This window comes from Lutzomyia longipalpis, chromosome 4, assembly GCF_024334085.1.
Source record: "Lutzomyia longipalpis isolate SR_M1_2022 chromosome 4, ASM2433408v1".
Taxonomy (NCBI): Eukaryota; Metazoa; Arthropoda; class Insecta; order Diptera; family Psychodidae; genus Lutzomyia; species Lutzomyia longipalpis.
This window is the reverse complement of record NC_074710.1, coordinates 12,334,954-12,360,159: the sequence shown is the minus strand read 5'-3', so window position 1 is coordinate 12,360,159 and position 25,206 is coordinate 12,334,954. Positions and strand designations below refer to the sequence as shown.

Sequence of the window (25,206 nt, the reverse complement as noted above, 5' to 3'; positions counted from 1 at the left end):
CAGGTGCGCAGCATCATTTCATCATTTCCTATGGTTCGAGAATTATAAAAAAAAATTTGAGGATTTTGAGACAAATCAAGGTAAAATAATTTTTAAAAAAATTGCTTTAAGTATTCATTAAATTATTATTGGAAATAATAATTTATCTTCAAAAGATTTATTGGGGAAATCATCTAAACGGATGGAACCCGTAATAAAATAAATAAATAAATAAAAGATTTATTTATATTTTTAACAACTTTCCATAATTATCGGATGATTCTTAAAGCCTTCTACTGATTTTTAAATTTTTAAGAAAAGTTTGTTAAAAGAAAAGAAAATTGTGGTGACATTTAACTTGAAGAAAAGAACAATAAGAAATAATAATTTCTAGTAGATACAAAGCCATTTCCCCATTTTTTATTACTCTATTTTCGGCACGATATAAGCTTTTGATATATAATACAAATCAAATTAATTTAGATCTATCAGTACATAAAGGCATTGCTGTCATATTTCCTTTCTTTTAATTAAGAAATTTGATAAGAAAAGAAACTCGGTGATAGGAAATTACTTTAATTTCAAATTTTCTCATATAAAAAATCTTTGGGTTTAGAATTTTTTTTTCTAGCTCAAAATCTTCAATATTTTCTCAATTTCCCAAGATATTGTTCATCGGTGTCCATAAAAAAAACATTTCACAAGACAAATTTTAACATTGAGTCAATTTTGGGACTTTCCCGGAGAAGGTAGAAATGGGAATTTCTATTTCATCACGGGCATTTAATTAACCTTTCGGTTCAACTAAATTTTCCCATTTCTGTCATCTTGGAAAAATTCCAATATTGGTACAAAGTTAAAAAAAAAACCTTTTTCTTCCTAAAATGACTTTATTTGTTGTCCAAAAAAATTTAATTCTTACACTAAAGTTGTTTGCGTAAAACAAATCATTATAAACGAATACTTAAACATGTAAATTGGCTTAAAAAATGGTCGGTGTTTTGTTGAAATTGTCTGGTGTGCCAAATACGAATTTTGGTGCAGATGAATCCAAGAGAAAGAATCTTCGTCTCTCGAGAATACAAAAGCTACCAAAATATTCGTCTTTTTGTGTTTTTCTGCTTCATTTGGTATAAGGAAATGTTTAAAAAATCCATTGAATGAATTTTCTTCTTTTCTTGCGGATGAAGACGATAGAAAATAGTTATTTTTTTTGTGAATTTAGAGGAATCGTGATAGGAGGAGGAAGAGTGGGGAGACAAGGATGAAGAGGAATGTCATTTTGATGCCACTTCCGCTGAAACAGGCTAAATTTTCCGTTTGAATGGCAAAACGGGAGCTATCGGGGAAGCGACATAGATCATCGGTGCAGCGAATTTGAATTTGATCACTACCCGCCAGGGAGGGTCCTTCGACGGAAATGAAGAGCGGTGGACAGTGGTGGATGTACGAGTGATCAGCGCAGTAGTTGCTGACGTCCTCCTCGAAGGAATTCTGTGAAATTCTCGTGCATCGCACATCACCAACCTGATTCGTTGCATTGGCCCTGCAATTGATGTTAATGGAGAAAAGATGTTTTATGTTGTGAGGAAATTTTAGGTTGTTATTCCTGCAGGAACTTACCGTGGATTCTGCTCAGTTCTTGACATGCAAACAGTTAGAGGAGAGTATCCCTGTCCCTGAATACGTACAACACGTCGACGATCTCCCGGACGGAAGAAGTAATTCGGAGAGACACGATAGAAAATAATTCCTTCAGGTTCAATGTAATCATTCTGCGAATCAACACCTTCATCCTGGGATTGCCAAATAGCTCCGCAACGGTGGTTGATAATACGTCGTGGTGCTGAAAAAATATTTTTTTATGTTTCAATGAATGATTCTTCTGGAAAACTTTCTTTTTGGTTCTTTGACCTACTTTCCTGAATCCGGCTAATAAGATCTCTCATCTGAGCTGGAATGGTATTATCTTCAGCACCACCCTGTCCCATAACACGTAGTGGATGAATGTGAATTCGGGGATTACGCACAAAACGATTCCATCGCGTTGCCGTTCCGCCGGAGAGGAAGAAGAGTTCCATATCGGGGAAAACTTCTCGCATTGCTCGCAATCTTTCATCAGCAAAATCGGAATCAGCTCCACTTATTCCAGCCATATTCGGAATAATCAAGACGATTTTTGACCTTCCCCCAACAATTCCAGCCTGTCGCTCATGATCCAACTGATTAGTCATAAAAGTCTGCAGCGATGGTAGGAGTCGAGGGAACTCCACACCTTGTGGATCTGTGGAACAGATGCGGGATTGAAGAAAAACTATCCGAGAAATTATGGATTAAGATTAATCTTACGATTTTGGTGAACTGTTAAGTTCCACTGGGAGTACAGATCACTAAGTTGGTGGGTCTTGTTCACAATGATACTCCCATCGACGGCATTGAGAAGGGTGTAGGAGGTTCCAAAGCGATTCACATCGAGATTATGCAGAAGGTGTGCAATGGGCCCATTAATCTCCCTGAATGGCCATGCGGTGTCCACGAAGATGTAAAGATCAGCTGATGTACGCCAGATGTTCTCATCATTGAGACGATTTTGCGTTATAGCGCATGAAGGATCATTCATTGATTGAGCTGATACCAAAAAAAAAGAAACTCTTCATTATGCTGCTTCTTTGATACACTAAAGAGTAAACTTACGAATGTACGTTGAGAGGGATTCAACAGCAGCATTGGAGAATGCTTGAATAGCCGTTGGTGCAAGCGTTACCCGGAGTTGCATATCCCTATCGAGGACTGAACTGAATGCAGTTGTTTGGGCCTGAAGTTGAGCTACAGGAGCCACTTCGGGGAACAAAGTATTACGATTGCATGCCCTGAAACGCCTCTCGAACACCCCGCGATGACTGTAGTACATATCCAGCACCTGACTGAGCTTTATGGCATTGAAACGATTGCGGAATTCAACGACATTCGTCGCCAGGATGAGCCCATCGAGACCACCACGAATCTCAGCATCAGTCATTTCGAAGTGTTCACGCTGACGAAGGAAGTACCATCGTGGGATTACGGTACTGTTGAACGTTCCTGGAGCACCAACGGCAATTTCCCGACCAGCTGCTGGTCCCTGCCTCAAGGCAACTTCCGATAGATCACCACAAAGTGTTGACGCCCAACGGTTGTCCACATTGAAGTTCTGCTGTTGCCGCTGTGATCGTCCAGCTTCGCGTGAAAGTGCCAGCAGTTCCCTCGTTGTTACAGTTTGAGGGGACAAACCAGCAGCAACACCTTTGTAAGGAAGATGATTCAAATAAAGTCAGATCGTCAAATAAATTAAGTCAAATTGCTTTTTGTCTTCTTTCAGTGCTCCTGAGAGTTGCCTGAGAGCGAATTTTGTCTTAAGCCTTAGAGAACGTTGAATTAATTCTTCAGATGAAGACAAAATGTAAAGACAAGAGCTAAATAAACCCTCACCTGTGATGACTGGACCTGCCGAAATAGCTCCCCATTGGGACAGAAGTACTCCATTCTCAACTGGACACTGACTAATGGCAGGATTAACGTTTGTTACCTCAACTTGTTCTTCAATTTCCGTATCGAGAATTCTGGGATCGCTTTCCTCATCTTCACTTGGTTCAGGTTCTTCATCTGCAACATTTTCCGGAGCCTCTTCTTCAACTTCTTCCCCTTCAACGTCTCGTGGTACTCGTGATCGGTACTGCGACAACTGATTGCACCTGATGTTCTCATCACCACGTACTGCTGTGTCCACAGATGTGGAGAGCATAAAGTGAAGGGCACACTGTTGAGGGGATAAAGGAGTTTACGTTAAAAATTTTGATTGAGTAACGAAGCTTTAGAAATATTTAGGAAAAGAATTTATTTTATATTAGATATGTTTGATTTTTTTTAAAGTTTTTTTTCTAGCTATGGATAATCTATTCGTTTTAGCGGAAATCGTGGTTTAAGGCCAGAAAAGGGTTCAAGAAAAGCGGAAAATTTCATTCTTCTCGAAAAAAAAATGAAGCAAAAAGTATTATAGGTGATTCCTAAAAGAAAATTTCCATTCTTAAAAACTTTTTCTCAAGTAACTTTGGTCTTAAGTTGTTTGGGACAGTTTTTTTTTAAATCTTTGTTATGGTCTCTCGCCCTAAGCACTAGTTTGCAAAGGGCAAAATAAAATTTTATTCTATTCTTTTTTTATGAGTCTCTCGATCTACCGGAGCTGAAAAAGCTATATTAGTTGCCTTAAACCGCACATAAATGTTCACATGAACCTTGATGCTTAATTGTGGTTAATTGTAGACTGTTTGTCTGAAAAAAAACCTTTAAGGTTCTTCCTAAATATAAATATATTCTTTTTGCAAGATCATAAAAATGTAATTAATAGTAAAAAAAATCTTATTTTGCATTTTCTTTTAAATCTGAGCATGAAATTGATAGGGCTTTAAGAAAATTAACAGTACACATAGTTATACTTAACCCTGGTATGCCTAGGAATTTTTTAAAGGAGTTTACTCGTTTTGTTTGCGAAGTTTTATTTCAAAATTTTATAGGAAATTTAAATCGAACTCTTCTTTTACCCAAATCCAAAAACTTTTTATGCCATTGTTATGCATTCTACAAAGTAAAATTGCTAAGCGGAATGACTATAGCAAAATTAAAAAACTTGAGTTAATATCTACGTAAGTATAAAAATAAAAATATTTCCTCTTTAATTACGTATGATGTTGTTTAACATAAGTGGTTTAAGAAAAACTTAATCTAGGCTATCCGCTAGTTTCTTTTAGTGGTTTTTCAGTAGTCTAATAGCAAAAACTTAAACACCTTTGAAATACAAATAAAAGTTGGAAGCAAGAGGCATTAAATTTGACTTGAATGTACATTTTATACAAAAATATGTATATTACTGTTTAAAACTTTGACCCGAACAGCCTTATTAATGGTTCTTCAAATTCCAGGTGTACTTACATTCGACAAAAAAAAAACATTAGCGGCCATTCTAATTTTTTATGTATTTGGAGTAAAAAATACAATAATGACGTCATTTTTTGGACTTTTGGCCATATTTTTATCGATTATATCCAGCTAATCTCTTTGGAAATTTCTTATTACTTTTTTTTATGCTCTACATATGCACAGGATTATGCTAGTTCCGATTGGATTCTCGAATGATTAATTTTCCCTATGATGTGAGTAAACTCCTTTTTGGTCTAAAGATATCGAAGAAAAAAGTTTAAACTTTAAATTATTTAGTTCACATTTAAATCCCTCATCTCGTTCTTGTGTACACGACTACCTTTCTCCAATGTCTTTGAGTAAAATCAATTATGTACCTCTCACGGTGCCTAATCGTGCATTCTTATGTGGAGCTTTCAAGACAAATTAGCAACTTTTAAAGATTATGTGCTCGTGAAAGAATAAATCTTACCACTCTAATTTTTCTCTCTATGTATGATTTTTTTCGGCGCGATTATTGAGCTGTTTTTTGAAGATAGGTGTATACCTTCTTTACTGTAAGTGAGAGAGTCATGCCGAGAAAATCAGAGTGATAGATTGATTGGTAATATACTGCAAAGAATCTCAACAATGGCATTAAAATTTCTGCAAAATATTTTCTCTGCGCCTTTCGATTTTAAATTATTTGTGCCATGGAGAAAAATCACTCACTGCTGGCCCCCTGAATTAATAAATTTCTTCTCAAAATCTCTACATATTTACATACAAATTATTATGTAGAGAATTAATTTGTAAAATACGGGCGTGTCTTGTGAGAAATTTCTATCGATTAATAACACTCAATGGATAAATTCTATTTTGAGCGAATAACGTTGATATTTATATAATAATTTCACACGGCGATTTAGGTAAATCTTAATGGCTTCATGTTGGTAATATTCATTCACTGCGACTGAATGGACAATGGTTTAATGTTGTACGACAACATAATGTAAATTTAATGTATGGGCAAACCATTGAATGCATTTAGGAAGTGCAAAGGGGAAAGTTATTTGAGTTAGTTGATAAAACATAACAAATCTTCTCCTTCTCAAAAAAATGTTGACTTTATCTGATCTAATGAGTCAATGTACAAACAATTCATATTGTTGCTGCACCTTGGACCACGCGCACAAACATAGCATATACGCCACATGTGATTTGTGAATGGGACAAGAAAGTTTTTCGTATATGGGGAATTTAAAATGAGAAAACATTCCATATGTTGAGGCATCTCTCTGGGAGTAGCAAACGGGAGAGAAAAGCATTTTAGAAGTATTCTAGACGTGCTAGAGTGTAGAACGCTGCTTTTGATGGAGCATCATCAGTTAAAGTTTCATCATTTTTGGTGGCTCATTGTTCTTGTGTGCCACTGTGAAGTCACATTTGGCGCAACAAGAGCCCCAAGTTGGTTCTACCATCGTTTCTATCAACACTACCAGCGACACATTAGCGATTGGTGGGAGACCAACAAAGAGATTCAGATTCTTCAGGAATACTTGAGGATTCCCAGTGTGCATCCTGACCCAGATTATGGTAAGAAATAAAGGAAAATTCACCGTGCCAGTGAAAGTTGAAGGAAAATGATTATTATAACATTGAATCTCACGCGATAATGGTATAAAAAATCTTAAATTCAATACGGAAATGATTCTAATAAGGTTTGCGTCGGTTGCGTTTCACCATTCTCATTTTCTTAATTTAGCGATAGAGGAAAAATTTAAAATAGGCCATTATATTAAAGGATAAAAAATACAAATTGCAAAATGGAGTGATAAGGAAATTTCCGAGCAAAATAAATAAGGAAATCAGAGGCTAATTAAATCAATTTGTGTTTCAAAATCTAAAGGATTTCCGGGAAGTTTTTTTTTCACCATCTCTACTGGAGGTAAAATAAAAAAGGGTTGATTTCTGTTGCTTGTAATATTTTTGTGAATTAACTTAAAGCACACTGTGGTTAAAAATTAATTTGAAGATCATCAGTTTTGGGTGTCGTTGTATCAAAATTAAATTAATTTTGGTCCCAAAGCCAAACTTTTAGGTAACTCCAGTCAAAAATATAAAATTTATGATCGTTTTTTTTTTAATAATGAAGAAACTATTACTCTTAATAGACAGAGGATTTAATCTCGTGACTTATGTTTTATGGTTTTAACCGCTTAACGACTAATTGGACGTGTTCGACCCATGACTCTTCTTGAAATTATCGGACTTTAGTTAATTATTATTTTTTTATTTTTGAGTCAAAACCAATGCAAGACGCTGTCTTTATGATCCCTGGACATTTTAAGATCAGATTTTTGAATTAAGTAAGAAACTTTGGCCAAAAAGGTCTTATTTAAGCCCAAAAAAACCCCAAAAATTATTTTCGGGTCATTGCACCCGCTGCATTTCATACAGTCCTTAAGGGGTTAAGTCGTTTTTGGAGATTTCATCTTCTACCTAGAGGAGCCGTGGTGAATGTATTAATTCAAATAAAACACAAGCTTTTCCAGAGCTTTGATCGAAGCTTTGGAATCGTGTTAAACCGCCGAAAGCCTTGGAGAAAATTGTTATTTCTTTGAATTAACACATTCACCTATGTTGCTCCCAAAAAAAGCTACAAAAAATCCCATAATACCGCGATCAAGAAAGCAAAAGTATACGTTTTAATTGCTTAAGAAAAGAAATTCAATGTCACGATTAAAGCCCCTGCTATATCAAGGCTATATACGTATGAATTTTTTTAGGACCTTGCGTTGAATTTCTACAACGTCAGGCGGATTCACTGAATCTTCCTCTTATTGTACATCATCCCAGCTTACCAAATAAACCCATTGTGATCATAACGTGGCAGGGAACGAATCCCGAATTACCAACAATTCTCCTCAACTCCCACATGGATGTTGTTCCGGTTTATCCTGAAAGTTGGTCTCATCCACCTTTTGGTGCTGAAATTGATGCACAAGGAAGGATTTTTGCTCGTGGTTCACAGGATACAAAGGGTCAAGGGACGGCCTATCTGGGTGCAGTTAGACAACTCCAGGATGAAGGTTTCCAACCCAAAAGAACACTGCACATCATGTATGTTCCCGATGAGGAGATCGGAGCTGATCATGGGATGAAGGCTTTTGTTGAGACTCAAGAATTTCGGGATCTCAACATTGGTTTTGCAATTGATGAAGGAGCCACGGCTCCCTTTGAAAGTTTATTTGTATTTAATGCCGAAAAAACAAGATGGGCCCCAATTTTTAAGGCAAAAGGTAATCCAGGACATGGAGCTATACTTGCGGAAAAAACATCTGGAGAGGGATTCAGTCGACTCATTGCAAAGATAATGAATTATCGCCAAATGCAAATGGCAAAATTGCAAAATGGTGTCCCGTGGGGCAATGTAACGTCGATAAATCTCACAAAGGTCCAAGGAGGAATTCAGACGAATGTTATCCCCGAGGAACTTTCGGCCTTCTTTGACATACGTCTAGCCCTTGATGAGGACCAAGATGCCTACCTTGAGATGCTAAAGGGTTTCATTGAGGAAGCTGGAGGAAATATTGAGCTAACATTTGAAGTAAAAGATAATCCGTCACCACCAACAATCCTCGATGATTCAGACCCATTCTGGGTTACCTTCAAGGATACAATGACTGAATTGGCATCCTCGTTGGACCTTCAAATAATGCCTGGAGTAACTGACATGAGATTCGTCCGTCCAAAGGGAGTTCGTGCAATTGGATTCAATCCCATGAATCATACCCCAATACGTTTTCATGCTCACAACGAATTTATTTATGCCAACCAATACATGCAGGCCATTAAGAATTTTGCTAGAATCATTGAGAAACTCACTGGAGTTTAGAACTTAATTTTAATATTGATTTGTGATGGTTATTTTTAGAATATGTAGACATAAAATGGAATGAATTTGTGGGATTAGGTGGATATTATTGATAAAATACGAACGGAAGTCATTGAGAAACCTCATTAGATGATAAGATACGATTTTCATCTTTAGAAAGAAAATTGTCCAAAGAAAATGTCGTGCAATAAACTTTTACTAATTTCAAATTTTATTGTTTAATTTTCCCAAATATTTCGAAAATTAGTTACTTTAGCGAACATTAGTAGCAAACCTAAACATGACCAAAGAAAAGGCCAAATCGTGATGCTTCTTGCGATCCTTAAAGAGTTAAAACTGATGTTTTCCAGTCTTTTAAATATAAATTTAAAAAATCATTGATTGGGAACAACTTAAAAATATTGAACAGCATGAACAAATAAATTATTATCGATATCTGTGACACTCAAGATAGCACCAGCAGCAGCGTTGATATTTTATTGAAGCTTTCATTATATTTCAAACATTTATCAAATATTGTAGGCTCTATGTACATAGTAATGTGCAATGAAAAAAACACGAGGGGCGACTAAATTCTAAAATTGAAATACAAATATCCTCTGAAATTAATTTCAAACGGTGCCCCGAGATTCTAAGAGGACTTATTTTCTTACAGGACCTTGTGTGGAGTTTTTGCAACGTCAGGCGGACTCTCTGAACCTCCCATCAACTGTACATCATCCCAGCTTACCGGAAAAGCCCATTGTGGTCATAACGTGGCAAGGAAGTGAACCCGAATTGCCAACAATCCTCCTTAACTCCCACATGGATGTCGTTCCGGTTTATGCAGAAAGTTGGTCACATCCACCATTTGGTGCCGAAATTGACTCCCAAGGTAGGATCTATGCACGTGGAACGCAAGATACAAAGGGTCAAGGAATGGCCTATTTGGGTGCAATTAGACAACTTCAGAGCCAAGGGTTCCAACCCAAACGAACGCTTCACATTACCTATGTACCAGATGAGGAAATCGGTGGCAAGCATGGGATGAAAGCTTTCGTTGAGACCCAAGAATTTCGGGATCTCAATGTGGGTTTTGCTCTCGATGAGAGTTCCCCATTTGACGTAGAAAATTATTTTCTCTTTTATGCGGAAAAAACCATGTGGCGTACAATTTTAACAGCTACTGGTCAACCTGGCCATGCAGCTATACTGTCTGAAAATACAGCTGGGGAGAAATTTGCTGCAATCATTGCAAAATTAATGGATCGTCGACAAATTGAAATGGAGAAGGTGCAAGAAGGGATTCCATTGGGTAATGTGACTTCTATAAATTTGACCAAAGTTTCCGGAGGGGTTCAAACGAACGTTATCCCCGAGAAGCTCACGGCCACATTTGATATTCGTCTCCCACCTCAGGAAGATCTTGACGAATTTGAGGGACAACTTAGGCAGTGGATAGAAGAATCTGGGGGTGGTATTGAATTGTCCTTTGAGGAGAAGGACATTAAATCCCCCTATGTACCAATTGATAATACTAATCCACAATATGCTGCCCTTCAGGATCTTTTTACCGAATTGAATTTTGATGTACGCAATGAGGTTCTCCCAATGGTGTCAGATTCTAGATACATACGTGGTAAGAATATTCCCGCCATTGGATTTATACCAATGAACAAGACTCCATTGCTTGCCCATGATCACAATGAATTTATCTACGCAAGCAAATACATCGAGATGATAGAGAATTTTGCAAAAATAATCCCAAAACTCACGAATGAGTCTTAAAAAGTTTTCTTAGACTATAAGAATTCTCAACAAATTATTTATTTTATAAAAAAATAAACTGATTAACGGAAGAAAAAAAGTATTTGAGTTTAATTGGTTGTTTGCCCCTTTGTGTACTTACCCTTTCGGTGACTGTTAGCGTTTCATTGGGAAACTGGACGGCATTTCCTGGGATTAGACGCTGCAAGATGATGCGATGCTTGGTGAATTGGAAGCCACTTGGGCTGAAGGGAAGGACTGAATCTGTAACAGCTACCCCGGGAGCCAATTCAATGCCATCCTGCCGAAAACGATGAACAAGACTCAAAGCGAGCTGTCGTATGTCCTGTCGCCAATCAGGTGAATCCTCCACTTTCCTTATCAGCTCAATTAGCATTTCAGGTGTGTGTGGTAGTCGATTTTCCCGATTAAATACTTCGGGATCTCTGTAGCATTCCTCCAGGGCTGCCGATATTCTCGTCTGGGCATTCTCCTGGGCATGGACATCGCCACATCGCAGGAGCGCCGTGAGACTCACAAGAAGAATGAGTCTCCCCACCATGGTGTGACACTGAAAAGAAGCCCCCGCATAAACGGTGATTAATTGAGAAAGGCATTAAGAAATTTTATATAATTCCGAGAAATAAAATGGTCGCCGAAACCTCGCGCGTAAGTCAATATTTTAGCGCAACAAAATTGATTAGAGTCTCGTTATCTCCTTCGCCTGGCTTTCAAAATGAACAGGCCATGATAACAAATTGATCTACTTAATCATAGTTAGGAAATTCTTTAGTAGGTAGGTACTTTATTTAGCCCAATTTTTCACCCTTCCTCCCAAAAAAGGATGTTCTTTGGAACATATTCTTATTTCTTGTTTGATAATTAAACTGGAAAAGTTTACTATACGTTTCAGGGACCAAATCGGAAAATCATACCAGGAAAAAGAAAAGGCACCACTTCTCTGCTACAGCGACGTTTCGACAATAATTTAATTATTCTTTTCAGGTTTTGTTAAGCTAAAATTCAATTTTTCTGAAATTTATCAACGCTTTAGACGACAAGAACACAAAACTAATTTCTTTTCAATGATTTTGTGATCTTTTTGTACAAATATCGAAAAGTTAAGACTAAGAATACTGCCTAAAAGAGCAGAAAGAACTAAAATTAAGTATTTTGGTTCAGTTCTTTCTATGATTGATGATGTGCTTAAAATCAAAGATTTTCAAATCCTTAAAATAGTTGAACTACTTAGTTCTTGTTAGAAAAAAAAAAATACTTTACCAAGATTTTATTTCACGTTTGCTTTACCTTTAAAGTTACAATAAATGAAAGTGAAATAAAGGGAAAAAAACCTGTGAACTCTTGAAGCAAATATGGCGTTTCATAGAATTTTATATGATTCGTATTCAACTTCATATTGATGCTTGCTACTGGAAATTTAATTATTTTGCGCAACTTCACACTCAATAAGGCACAAGGTGCTTCTCCATTGCGATAAAAAGACTACATTATTGTGATAAAAAATTGTTATCTCTAACATACAGCACAAAAACCAAGACTTTCCGATTAGTGCGCGTATGAGGAGATAAAAGGTGTGTGATACACACAATATGGAGAAACCTGAGTTTTGTGCGCGCGTAACAAATCACTGACTAAGCAATGTATGTCATCACCGAATTCTCTACAAAAACCACATTTAAATCGACTATTTAAATTTTAAATGTATGCAATTAAAGAAAAAGAGTGTTGTTAAAAATTATGTCAAATGGAAGAAGAAGCATCAATCTGATTTATTTTATTTTTCTTCTACATGGTGAATCACCTTTTCCCTTCCCTCTTTTACTGCTTACCTGAATATTATGTAGCTTCTGGTGAGTTTTTTTTTCTTTTTTTACTATTATCTCTTTTCTTTTGGTCAAATCACTCACACGCGTTCGCGAACACTGCAAAATAAGAAGTTGGTAAAGAAAACGTCCAAAAAGCACAATGTGATAGACTTTGAGAGGCTTATTGCAAAATATAATACATTTTCTGAATTTGATGCCTCTTTTCTGTCCTTCCACTTTGGGATCGTTTTTTTTTAGAGCATAACGGTGAGATTTTGTTATATGGTACAACACCTGATGACCCGAATAAGAGTTTTCTGCAAAAATCACTCACTAAATCGCCACACTTTGCTTTACACACCTATAAAAGAACACACGCAATCAACGTCCAACAGGTTAGTGGCGAGGAAAGAATTTTTCTCCTTCGCATCGACGAGGCCACACCTTGCGATAAGGGCCCACCCGAGTGATAAGCGCACCAAGAGTGCGGAATCTTATCAGTTCTGGCCTCACTGATACACCTCAGTTCACCTGTGTATACCGGTGAAATATAGAGAGATTAGACATGAAAAACAGGGCAGGAATTTGTCATAGGTATAATCACTCATTATTTCTACTTGGAAATATGTACCTGTAGTTTTGAAAAGTCAGACAAGAACCTGAGTGGGAGTTAATCATTCGCATTTCCTGGAAATTATTTATAATTTAGTAGTAAATTCATTAATTTGATTTTTTAAATAACTTCATAAATAATTTTTAATAAAAACACAAAAATACATTAACCCTTTCGTGTCGTTTGGATTTTTCGCTTACCCAAACTTGAAATATTGTATTTTTCCCCCAAAAAATGAAATAATTTCCCTGAAGTAAAAGGAACTTCTGATCAGTCTGAGCCTTTGGTGAATCATCATAAAAAAAAGTCAAATAATCCAATTCAAACATTTATTTCTTAATTTCTTTTCTTTTACGTTTCTAAGTTATATTTTTCCTCAGTTTACGTTTAAAATTTCATTTTCCATCACCTTATATTTACGTTTTTTCATTTTTTTTTTTAATTCTAGAGATTTTATATTTTTTGTGTTTTCTTTCCAAAAAAATTGCAAAAAAAGAAAACATTGTTGAAGGAAATATTTTTTCTCTCTATAATTTCCTTGTCAATCTTTGGTGTGAATCAAATCCAGTATTTTGGTTACATCGTCATCTCCTTGTGAGTCTCATTTATAAAATATTATTATCTAAATGTATTGCCTTTAAATGGTCTTCATTCGATATATGTATATAGTTCTTTAGTACAGAATGTCTTTTTGAAGAAAAAAAATCAAAACATGGATATTCTTCTTTACAGTGTGTTCATAAAATATAGTTAATTAAAAAAAAGATAAAGAGATCTTTTCATCTAATATTTTCTTTCCGATTAAATAGATTGATTCACATTTTTTAATATATATAACTTACTTCTACAACTTTCCTTTTAATTTAGTTTTTGTTTTATATATATAATTTCTATATATAAAGAAAGATTTTCATAGAGGTCCTTCTGTTTTCCATTTTCCTTTCTATCGTAATTTTATTTTTCTCTTTGTTTATATATTTTTGTATTTTTTCTACATGAGGTACAAGACATATTACTCTGTATTAGTTTCAATTACTATTATATTTTAGAGTTCAAAAAATTGATTAAATCCATTTGAGTTCCTTGTTTGTGTTGCATTTTTTTTAAATGAGAAATTCTTTTCACAATTTCTACAGACTTCTTTTTTTGTCACATCTGCTGTATTATTTTATTTATTTATTTTATTTTAAAGTTAGAATTATTCTTTTACACATATAGTTTTTAGTATCTATTTTTTGTTTTAATTTATATTACACAGTAACTGTACAAAATAATATATACAACATTATTTCTTTTAAATTCTTATTTTTTACACATTTTCTTTTTAATACTTATTTGTTTGTCCCTCTATGGCTTTTATATCAAATTCAACACTCACATTGATTTTAATTTTTTTTTTATTTTATCTTTAAATAAAAATTGCACATTTTATTAATTTTTTTTCTTTGTATCATCATCACTTTTACTCACTTGTTCTATTTTTCTTGTAGCCACAACCCCAAAATGCAAAATTTAATTTTATAATTGAATAAACTTGCATAGTTTAAAAAATTCATTTGAGAAAAATCCTCGTACAGACAAAATGCTCATCTTTGTCATACTAGGAGTTTGAATAAAACATTGAGAAAGCATTGCAGTCTTTTGAATTTACTTCACACAAAGGGAATAGCGGAGGGAAAAGGAGAGTAAAATGTGTAGAAGAACAAAATAAGTTGGGAAAAAAATGAATGATAAAATTGGATCTACCATGAAGACTTTCCTTCCACATTAATGGTTGGTTGAGTAGGGAAAAAGAGGTGAAAAAGGGAAAGCAAAGACTTGAGATTTAAAAAAAAATCACTCAAAAAGGTACAAAATATCACATAAAATGTACGAACAACTAAAAGTGTTGTAGAGAGTCAAAAAAAAGTTTCTGTTTATTAATTTTGCATTAACGTCAAGGGGTTTTATATTAGAACACATCGTTCTTGGAGAGAATTTCAATGGTTTACTTCAGCTCATTAATATTGATTTTTTTAATAAAATTAATTTTATAATTCTCTCAAGTTCATGCCTTTATGGAGATCGATCACATTTTTTTTTTTAAATTTTTCTTTATCAGAAATATTCTACCAATTATATTGCCTATATTCCATTTTAGAATATTCTTTTAGTCAAATGGAACAATAACAAATCAAAAGATTTTTATTGTAGAATTCAAAAGCACTTCAATGCTGAAAAATTTCACAATAACAGTAGAGAAAGTTAGAAAAGGAGCTTATCCACTTTACATTGAAAAATTCCTTTCTTTTCATTAAGTATTTAAATGTTTTTTAATGATTTAAAAGGAGCTTACTTGAATTTTGTATTAAAAAAAACCTCTACTTCATATTCGTCGAGCCAATTAACCCTTTAATGTTTTTTGGGTCATACGCTGACCCAAACGTGAAACATTTTTTTTCAATTATTTATGAATGTAATTGTTTTTCCATGTTGCAAATGCATCAAATTCACGCATAAGGGGTCAAAGAAGACGTTCTGAGTGAGAAAAGTATTCTAAAAAAAATTCATAGAATAATAATCGCGATAAAAGAGCGCATGTTTCAATGTTTTTATGTTTCACGTTGGACGTTAAAGGGTTAAGATAATCTAAATCTTGTAAAGGATTAAAAAAAATAATAACTAATAGCTTAAAAAGCTTAAGATTTTTTGGTCTATGAACTGTCTGAAAAAAAGCCAATTATATTTACCCATAAAATGCAATAAATGACGTCACTATTATAATTTTTTCCTTACAATGCATGAAACATTTACGTTAATGTTTTATCAATGATTATTGTTGTATGTTTCATACTCTGAAGAACACACGCCGTTATGTAAATTTTATGAGAAAATTTTTGTGAAGATATTTTACAGTTGATCCCAGTTACTGATTATTCCCTCAAATGAGATGATTTTCCCCAAAGGAAGCAGATAAACTCCTCTATGTCCTTTAACTTTTTCTCTCACGTGAGGCTATTTAGCTTTATCTCGTCTGTTTGATTTTTTTAAAAGTTTTTCTTTCTTCCAAAATTATTAATGAGTGCATAAAAGAAAAAAAAAACTCATTGGCTCAATAAAGTCACGTAGGTTGAGGACTTAGAAGCCACAACCAAAATTATAATAATAAAATATTGCACTATTTTCTTTTCATTCCTAAATAAATAATCACTCCCACATTCAGCTATTCACCCCTTGATCTCAATGTCTGCAGAGGTGGCGGCAGAAGAAAATTCGCAGTATGGAAACATCAAGATGGAGAGCCTACCATGAACTAGTCCAGAAGGGGACTGCACGAGCCCCATGATGCTGGGGAGATCCCAAGGGGATGAATAAACTGAAGCGGTTGCATTAGTTACAGCATCTTAATGGCATTCTCGGGGAGTGACATGAACTTCTGTTGCTCCTGTCAATGTCGCTCCAGCAGATCCTTGGGTTCGTGCTGGTGATTAAAGGACTGCGACGTGGGCGGTGGTGATTTGGCGGGATCATCTGTTGGTGGTGGCGGCGGTGGAGGTGGTGGCAGGAGATTTAGCATTGTAAGCGGTAGCCCGGGGAAGGCTGATGAGAAGTCAGGGTAGAAGGCGGGAGAGAAGGAGCCAAACATGAGATTGGGATGTGAAGCAGCCGCAGCAGCAGCAGCTGCCGCCGCGAGTTCAGCATCCGGCGGCAGGGGTGAACTACTACCCGGTGGTGGTGGGATTTTCAGTAGTGCCCCCCCAGTTGTGCTATTCGATGAACCTCCGCCGGTATCCTTTGCACCACCACCATTTGGCTCTCGTTCTGAATGGTTGCTGGCATTCTGATTGGCCTTCTTGGAGGTGTTGTTGTTATTGCCACAAATACCCATTGTGAGCAGCTCAATGGGTGGCCCACTTATGCAATCCTTCCGCAATTTTTCCAACTTCAAACTCTTCCCATACTTACCGCGAACATACATAAGGAGCGAATTGTAGGGGATACCAAAGATTCGGGATGCCTGACTTGTGGTCATCTTCTTGTTCCACACATGCTGAAGGGCTTCAGTTAGTTCGGCATTTGTCCATGATCTCGGTGGACCACCACGAGGGGCTGAGTGTTGACCTTTTGGTCGGGTCACTGCGCACATTGCCAAAAGATTCCGTGGGAGGAAGTGTAAAAGACGCAAGAAGAGAAAGAGAGATTTCTTTTAAGACTTTCACCGACGGCGTAGGATATTTATGGGCATTTCATTCAACTCTCTTTTAAGGAAATTTCACGAAGCTAAATGTAGCAAAAATTATTAAATTTTTTCCCACTTGCAAATCAATTAATTAAATTCTTTTCCTTCTGTAAAGAATTCCTCACGGCGCAATCTTCGTGTTGGAGGAAAATTGCGAGAAAACTATAATACATTTTCTCACTTTCAACACCCTCGTAGAGGAGTTTTTGTATACATTTTCGCTAATTGGGCTTGTTAAGTGGATTTTCTCCATATATATATATATGGAGTAAAAACATTTCTAGAAACATTTCCTCCGTGGTTCTTATTCTTCTTTTGGTTTTATCATTCAATCAAAAAGTCTCAAGAATACTTCAGCCATCTTATGTGTGTGCTGGCTTTCTTCTTTTAAATCACTTTTAATGAACTTCTCAATTTAGAAGACGTTAATGAAGCAAAAATTATGATAATTTCATCGCGTTGATTTTTTTTTGCATCACAGAAAGCCCACCAAGAACTTTCGTAATCCCTCCTTAATTAGGAAAAAAAGCGATACATTTTGTAGAGCTCAAGTTCATTGAAAATTAATTAAAAGAAATGATGGAGTTTCTCAACAAAATTAAAAGTCGCATCCTCGTTAATATCGGGATGATTGTGTAGGAAAAATCAGCGAAATTTTCATTGCTGAATAATTAGAAGAATATGTATCTGTAAAAAAAATTCTTGTAAAGAGGAATAAAGGCTAGAATAAAGTCCGAAGAGGTCATCCAGTGTGGCGAGGTGATGAACTTAATAATTCACTGCACAAGCCAACACTTATCGAAATCCCCGAATGACCCATTAAAGTTCTAACAGAAAAAAAACGATTAACAGCTGTGAGACTATAAATTGGTAGATAATAGCCGTGAGGAACTATAATTCTCTCTTCTTACTAATGAGGTAAATTAAATCGAAATATTTTGACTTTAAAAATCCCCAAGAAATTCAAACATCAAGATGATCTTCTCTCGTGATCATTGTGAAGAAGGTGTCTTCGCAATTTAACGATTTTTCTTGAGAAAAGATATAAAATTTTCTCAATGGGAAAGAATATTTCGCCACAAAGAACATGATTTCTCGGACCCTCACTGTGTTGATGGCGAATTATTGTGAAAAAAGGTTATCAAATTCCTTTTTTAAAGCACACACTTTAACGGTCACACTGCCTAATCGTACAAATTAATGGGCTAATGCACTTAAAGAACAAGCAATTTCGCATGAGAGATTTTGTGTGTGTGAGAGCATCGATGGGTTCTTTAGTTAATCTGAATAACATCAATTAATTTCAATTATGCACACAACAAGATACCAACCAATAATGAGCTCCTTATCATTTCAAAATCACAGCGGAATTACTAATTTAGTGTAGCTTTTAAGCGGTTGGAGATAAATTCAAAAGAGACTTACATTTTTTCTTGAGAAATTTCGGTGGATTGCTGTGGAGATTGCGCTGATCAACCGGCAGTGATGATCCGTAGAGTCTCGATGATTCCGCGGCGTGCTGAAAGAGTCCCAATGGTGGAGCTTCCATGCCAAAAACTGTGAAGAGTAAAGAAGTTTAACAAAAAAATTGCAATTATAATTTATTAGAATTAGAATAATTTATTAATCCGAATTTTCCCATTTAATACATCACTTGAAAATTTTATTTTCTTTTATTTTAATATAGGTATAAAAATAATAAAAGAAAGTTCTTGTTTTCACAAAATTTAAATATTTTGGTTTTTGAACTTTTTACGGAAAAACCACAAACTAAAGAAAATTATTTTAATAACAGACCTATAGTAACATTTAAAATTCTCTTAAGAATATTAAACTTTTCTCTTCTAAAAAAATTAGCAGAAAAGTTCAGCAACTGAAATGACATTATTCTTACTAAAATTGAAAAGAAAATGTTGCAATAATCCTGAATATTTGAAAATTTTAAATTTAGAGGCATATTCAAGAAATTTCTATTTTCTTTATAAAAAAAAATATTAACTCAAAAATTGTTTAAAGAATTACTGATAAGCTCAAAGTTTAATCTTAATTGAATGTTTTTAGAATCACAACTTCAAATAAGATCAAATAAAATAAATCCTAATTTTTAGGATTAACAAAAAAAAACACCTTAAGTGCATCTAAAGAGCTCTTAATCGTCGTGAGTAAAAGTTAAGGTCAAGAATCGTCCACATCTGCAAGGACGCTATAAAGGACTTGGTGTGATTAACTTGAAATGCTTTTTTCGTGACGTCGCATGCAAAAAACTCGCACTGAATGAAGATTTGGGGGTGGAGAAAAAAATGTGGGCAAAAAAAGGCAAACTGCGAAAGTGAAACTTACTGTGGGGTGGGCTGAAGGAGAGCGATGACACGGACGAGAGCCGTGGAAAAGGTAGCCCCGCTGCCGGAAGGAGATTTGTGCCATTTTGTTCTTCGTATTTCACAGCCGATGGCGTACCTCCCGTCGGTGTTCTACCCTCCGCCGTATTGTCATCCGTCGGGCTCTCGTCCATCTTCTCGGGAGCCCCCTCATCCGACTCAGATGGTTCATGCTGTCCAGGTGGTGAGTCTGCAGTTTGAATCATCAGTCCATGCGGTGGGAGGTGATTTGGAAGCATCTGGCAGCATTTGGCAAATGGGGATTGGCTCCATGAATTGAGATCCTTGAGACTGAAGAGGATGCCGTTGTTGTTGAGATTCCCCGGTACATCCCGCTTCTGTTCCTCCTCACCACTACGCTCCTCGCTGGAACGTGGTGTTGTTGATCTCGTGCACAGATTTTCGGGGGCATCTGTGCGTTCTGGGGAGTGAATTTGGGAATTCATAGCACCCTGTGGTGGGGTCTGTGGGGCACTTGAGGGCCCCTGATGATTATCAATATGCATCCCTGAGTCATTCTTCTCACCACTCAATCTACTTTGCAGTGGATCAATATCTTGCATTTTCTGACTCAAATCCTGCGGGGTACATTCCTCGCCTGATCGTCTTCTTGGCCGTGCTTGCTTTCTCCTTGGCAAATTCGTTGCGTACGCATCAGAATTCTGTAGATTATCCACCGTATCTAGGAAGCTATCCGGTGAAACGAGAAGCTTGTGCAGTTGAGCCGTATTGCGACTTGATCCGGATTCCGGGCTAGCAGGTGAGAGAATTGCTGATGTATCTGTACCCATGTCAATATCCTCCGGAGTTGAGGCGAAGAGTATGGGAAAACTCTCTGATACCCCAAAGTCAGCCAAGCCACGAATTTGCAGTGACTCCCCGGCCTGTATAAGTGTCTGCACGTGCGTCTTCGACACGCGAATCTCACCGCGGTACATGAAGTCAATGATGGCCTGAACAATCCATCCATTGAAGTCTTTCAGTACAATGACGGGATGCTTGCACGGAGTGTCTGCAAAGACGCGCTGGAAGAAAGGCGAGCATGCCGATAGGACGGCCTTGTGAGCCCTTATACTTGTCTCTGCACAAACAAGAGTTACATCTACAAGAGTCTTGGTCTGCAGGAGGGCATTGAATGCGTGGACCATGTGATTGTGGTGGTTATTCCACCGGAGGCTGTAAAGCTCTTCCGAATTCATTGCTACTGATTGTACTTCCTTTTCCTTACAACCTGTAAATCATAACAACGCGAACGTCTTCCAAGAAAATTACTCCAGATCTCTCTACCTGCAAGGTTCAATTAAAAAGGAAAGAACAAAAGTTAAGGGAGGCAAATAATTAACTTAATTTTTTATTTATGTTCTATTGTGGAGAAGTTTTTGTAAAAGAAATAAATTTCTCTTTATTTTATATTTTTCCTAAAATTTAAGATTTCTATTAAATCTTTTACATAATAAAATCTACTCCATTGTCACAACGGTTTTTTTTAAATCGATTGGAAAATAGCCTGAAGAAGTTTACCATGAAAAAATATTTTCCCAGTGCATTGAGTGGCATAAAAACGATTTTTTTGGCGGAAATTAGCGAACAAAAAGTGATGGTAGAAAGAATAACTCTTCACCCCAGTGGAAGTGCTCTAAAAGGGATGACAAATACTTCCGCGAATTGAGACATCGCGGTAAGATCTAACGATGCGATAGGGAGGGTGATGAGAAGTGCAATGAATTGCAGTGGAAAAGCCGGAAGTGATGAGGAAATGAGCGAGAGGACATCCACTGTGTCCTGCATGGGTTAGCATAAACTCGGGGCGTCGCTATCTCTCGGTCTTGCACACTGTGCAGTAAAACTGCCCAATGCAGGTGCAGCAACGGGGGATGAACGTGCGGGCAAAACAACACAGCAATTGGCACAACAGATGACAAAAGGTGGATAAATGAGTGAGAATTGCGAGTTACCACGCGGGTGCACCACGAGAGAAAGAGAGTCGCCTGGGCGCGGCGACACTCATTAGAGGGCGGAGCACCTATTAGTGGAAAAAAATAAATAATATCGATCTCATGGCTCAAGTGGTGAAACATCTCAAGAATCACCTTTTTTCATAATCCCCCATATAAAAAAGAAACGAGAAATTCTTCATTTTGTGACTTTATGCTGCCCAAAAGCCTGCCACAACTAATGTGGTTCGATATACAAAGTAAAATCTTTCCTAAAACGAAGATGATTGTCCAGGATTTTCCATTCCTTAATCCCGATATATTTTTTTTGATAGAAAATAACGAAAATAAGGATAATCTTATATGATCTCTTGCTATGGGATTAATTAAAGCATTTTTCTTATTTTCCTATTTCTTAGTTTACAAATCGGTTATCTATTGCTTATATTATGTAGTTTATCCCTTTCAAGTTCGCGATCAATCTAGCGAGCTGATTAAACTGAAAATATTGTTTATGGGTTCCTTGTGCTCAAATAAGACATTTTTAGCAAAAAAATCCCAACTCAAAAATTTTCTGTTTTTCGTTCTTCCAGATCGTGTGAGTGCTTGATGATGTCTTGTACTAATTTGGACTCAATATTCAGAAAATAACTAACAAAATGACAAATTTTCAAAACCGAGCCTTTGGGTCAGCGTATGACCCAATGGACCTGATGAAAGGGCTATTCTGATAATATATTTCTGGAAAGCTACTTTACGGTATACATCAGTTATGGTGTAACTAAGGAGGAATAGTAAGGTTTTTAAACACTCTAAGAAGTCAAAATGTTAAATGTAAAAGTTTCGTAAATAAATTGCTAAAAGTCTGCTTATTTGAACTTTTTAGTAATCTAGTCAAGCTAAGTACTTCAACTTCTTAGTCCTTAGTTCATCTATTTCTAATGAAAATAAAATACCCCCCTTGAATAGATCTCAGACTACATATTCGCCTGGCATCGTATCTTAACCCTTTTGCGCCCAATAGGGCATACGCGGTGTCACCGTTAAATAAACATGAAATATTTTGTTTTCTCAAATTTTCTTTCGCATCCATTACACAATAAAAATTAATTAAATTATCTTTTACAGGATAGAAAAGCATTAAAACGTATTAGAGTTCAAAGAAAACTTTTTGACTCAGAAATGTGACAAAAAGATCGAATGTTTCTAAAAATCGTATTTTCTGATGAGAATGATTTGAATGAAGGAAGGTTTTACAGTAAGGAATTTTCTTAAGACACTTCCATTTAGAATGAAGAATTCAGTATTCACTCTGTTTTTTTTTAAGATATGAAGTCGTACTACGAGACCCCACTGTAGTTATAAATAATTCATTTTTTCTACATAAGAACATTCTTCATTTTTTATCGTTCTATTTACAATTATTTATTGAATTTGTTATTTTAGATTTAAATTATTTATTGTGATGATTTAAGTAGGTAAGTAAATAATTTATCTGAAATGATAATTGTTAATCATAAGGCTAATATTAGAGTAATATTTCTATGATAAATCTATGTTTTTCATGAAAAAAAAAAGAATTTTAGAAAAACATGTATTTTTTGCAATTCTATCCTTATTTAGAGCTCTTCTTTGTGTGGCGTGAGCGTTAAAATCTTTTAGAATTCGTACTGCCTAAACATTGCACAATACACACAAATAGTTTCCGAAAGGGTTAATTTTCTATCTTTTTCAATTTTTACCACTTTCTAAACTTTTTTTTTACATTTAAAAGAATTCTTAAAAATTTGGAAAATTATAGGTACAGAAAAATATTTACTATACAATTAATAACTCTTTTAACAATTCACAATTTATATTATTTCACTTGACAAAAGGGGGTGGGAAAGAGCCACCCTAAAACTGTATGTAAATCATTAAAAGCTTATAATATTTATACGATGGGGTTTCATAAATGAATTTGTAATACACCCTTTTGTCTAATTAGCACAATTTAGCGCAATTTATCCCGTCGGTTTTCACACTTTTCGCACCCACAACTCTTCTCCATTTCCGATAGGGTTCTCATATGGGGGGATTTATAAAGGACATGGGAGCACTTACTTAAATTTTCTCAAAATTGTTGTTTCCACCTCAAATTAATTGTTCACTTTATTTGGATTTCCTCTTGGATAATTGAGTAGGGGATGAGATCGTCTCTGTTTCTTGTATAAGAGAACTTTTTGGTTTTGTTCACACACTTAACTCCTTTCACACTTAACACGTGAGTGGGAGTTTCCTGAATCACTTTTCATCCGTTGTGTGTGCAGTAAGTTTGCGGATGTTGGGAAAAGCGTGGAAATTTGTGAGGAAACTAAACTTGAAGTGTTGTATAGGAAAAATCAGCTGTTACACGCACGACAATTTTTTTACACAATTTCTTTTTTCCCCTACTACACACAATTCTTGCACACATGAGTCACACACGACAATTCACTTCCTGTAGCTTGTTTTTTTTCCTGTTACTCTTTACCACGAAAAAAATTCTTAACTATTTTTTTGTGGTGGAAGAGGGAGGTTTCTTTTCTCCTTAATCCTATTTTCTTTAAACTAACTTGAATTTTTATTTAATAGAATTTTACTAAAATCTGTTTTTTTAGTCTATATTCTTTTCCTTGAGATGTTGTTTTTTCTTTTATTTATTTTTAAAATGTGGATGGAACTTGTTAAACACACATACACACGACAAGGATTCACCTGTGCATTCGTAATGTATTTTAGACTTCTTTTAAAATCACGATGAGTAAAAAAGAAAAATATTTCCTTAAGAAAAAAAATTTTCAAAGAAAAACTTTCACTTTTTTTATAAAAGAAAATACAATAATGTAAAGAACAAACACTGACCACACGGTTTTGTGAATCACACTAAAAAATGCCACAAGAAATATTTCTCTGTAGGATATTGAATAAGAATTGAGGCAAAAAAAATTCAAGTCCACGATGAATTGGTTAAAAAACGCGCCAAAATGTGTCTGTGCCGAAAGAAAAGAAAGTCCTGGACTAAATGCGCCACGATGGTGTAAATGTTTTTTTTTTAGATAGATTTTGAATTTTGAATAAGCGGACCACCGAGCGCGCCCTATGCCGAACGTCTTAGGATCGAGGAGAGCTGACTTGAACTATTCCTTGAGCATTTGCCCGAGCCACTCGCCGTATATCACACTTGATTGTATTTTATGCTAATATGTGGAAGGCAATACACATACTCATATCTCTCTTCCACACACCCTCGTTGTACCGCTCCGCGTACCACCCCCGACAGCACAACACCCACACCCCCTTTTTTGAATTCCGTTTTTTCGCCTTTCCACATTTTCCATCCCACCCCACCCCGAGACACTCGCCACATTTTCTTATACACCGCACTCTCTCTTCCCCCAACCCCCATCGTATACACACTTGTATATGTGTGTTGTATTTTAATATGTATACTGTAAGGTATACGAGTAAGGGCTACAGTATCCTCCACCTCCACCCCCGCCCAAAAGCTTGTTGTTCTCCTTCGCGTGTGTGTTCCAATGGGAATCACCACGCTAAGACACGGCACCCCATCCCTGGGCATCATCTTCATTATCTGGCCCCCTGCTTGCTTCTCTGTGTGTGTGTGTGTGTGATGCCACATAACCCCAGCACATTTCCTCC

At 35.9% G+C, this 25,206-nt stretch overlaps 3 protein-coding genes across 4 annotated transcripts; 1 reads left to right on the top strand and 2 right to left on the bottom strand.

Moving 5' to 3' along the window:
* Positions 1–849: 849 nt before the first annotated feature.
* Positions 850–12,900, bottom strand: LOC129796343 (uncharacterized). The gene is made up of 9 exons (XM_055838160.1): positions 12,582–12,900; positions 12,406–12,498; positions 10,698–11,126; positions 3,448–3,775; positions 2,674–3,261; positions 2,329–2,607; positions 1,898–2,263; positions 1,603–1,825; positions 850–1,525 (listed from the first exon to the last, which is right to left on the bottom strand). The coding sequence occupies exons 3-9, from the start codon at positions 11,115–11,117 to the stop codon at positions 1,201–1,203; spliced, it is 2,529 nt and encodes an 842-aa protein (XP_055694135.1). The 5' UTR covers positions 11,118–11,126; positions 12,406–12,498; positions 12,582–12,900; the 3' UTR covers positions 850–1,200.
* Positions 3,883–10,655, top strand: LOC129796348 (aminoacylase-1-like). 2 transcript variants are annotated; one of them, XM_055838170.1, is made up of 2 exons: positions 3,883–6,507; positions 9,465–10,655. In XM_055838170.1, exons 1-2 carry the CDS (start codon positions 6,285–6,287, stop codon positions 10,574–10,576), a joined length of 1,335 nt encoding a protein of 444 aa, XP_055694145.1. In that variant the 5' UTR covers positions 3,883–6,284; the 3' UTR covers positions 10,577–10,655. The 2 variants fall into 2 exon arrangements, with proteins under 2 accessions (XP_055694145.1, XP_055694146.1); XM_055838171.1 differs by lacking the exon at positions 9,465–10,655 and adding an exon at positions 7,701–9,018.
* A 1,051-nt stretch (positions 12,901–13,951) lies between the features above and the next one.
* LOC129796344 (protein jim lovell) lies at positions 13,952–24,685 on the bottom strand. The gene is made up of 4 exons (XM_055838161.1): positions 23,629–24,685; positions 19,554–20,878; positions 18,639–18,770; positions 13,952–17,110 (listed from the first exon to the last, which is right to left on the bottom strand). Exons 2-4 carry the CDS (start codon positions 20,788–20,790, stop codon positions 16,422–16,424), a joined length of 2,058 nt encoding a protein of 685 aa, XP_055694136.1. The 5' UTR covers positions 20,791–20,878; positions 23,629–24,685; the 3' UTR covers positions 13,952–16,421.
* Between the last annotated feature and the right edge of the window lie 521 nt (positions 24,686–25,206).

Coding starts and splice junctions, on each gene's coding strand:
- LOC129796348 (XM_055838170.1), top strand. CDS start 6,285: ATGGAGCATCATCAGTTAAAGTTTCATCATTTTTGGTGGCTCATTGTT. Junction 6,508..9,464: donor GCATCCTGACCCAGATTATG/GTAAGAAATAAA, acceptor ATTTTCTTACAG/GACCTTGTGTGGAGTTTTTG.
- LOC129796343 (XM_055838160.1), bottom strand. CDS start 11,117: ATGGTGGGGAGACTCATTCTTCTTGTGAGTCTCACGGCGCTCCTGCGA. Junction 2,608..2,673: donor ATCCCTCTCAACGTACATTC/GTAAGTTTACTC, acceptor TTTTGGTATCAG/CTCAATCAATGAATGATCCT. Junction 1,826..1,897: donor TATTAGCCGGATTCAGGAAA/GTAGGTCAAAGA, acceptor ATATTTTTTCAG/CACCACGACGTATTATCAAC.
- LOC129796344 (XM_055838161.1), bottom strand. CDS start 20,790: ATGAATTCGGAAGAGCTTTACAGCCTCCGGTGGAATAACCACCACAAT. Junction 18,771..19,553: donor CTCCTTCAGCCCACCCCACA/GTAAGTTTCACT, acceptor TACTCTTCACAG/TTTTTGGCATGGAAGCTCCA. Junction 17,111..18,638: donor GAAATTTCTCAAGAAAAAAT/GTAAGTCTCTTT, acceptor CAATGTGCGCAG/TGACCCGACCAAAAGGTCAA.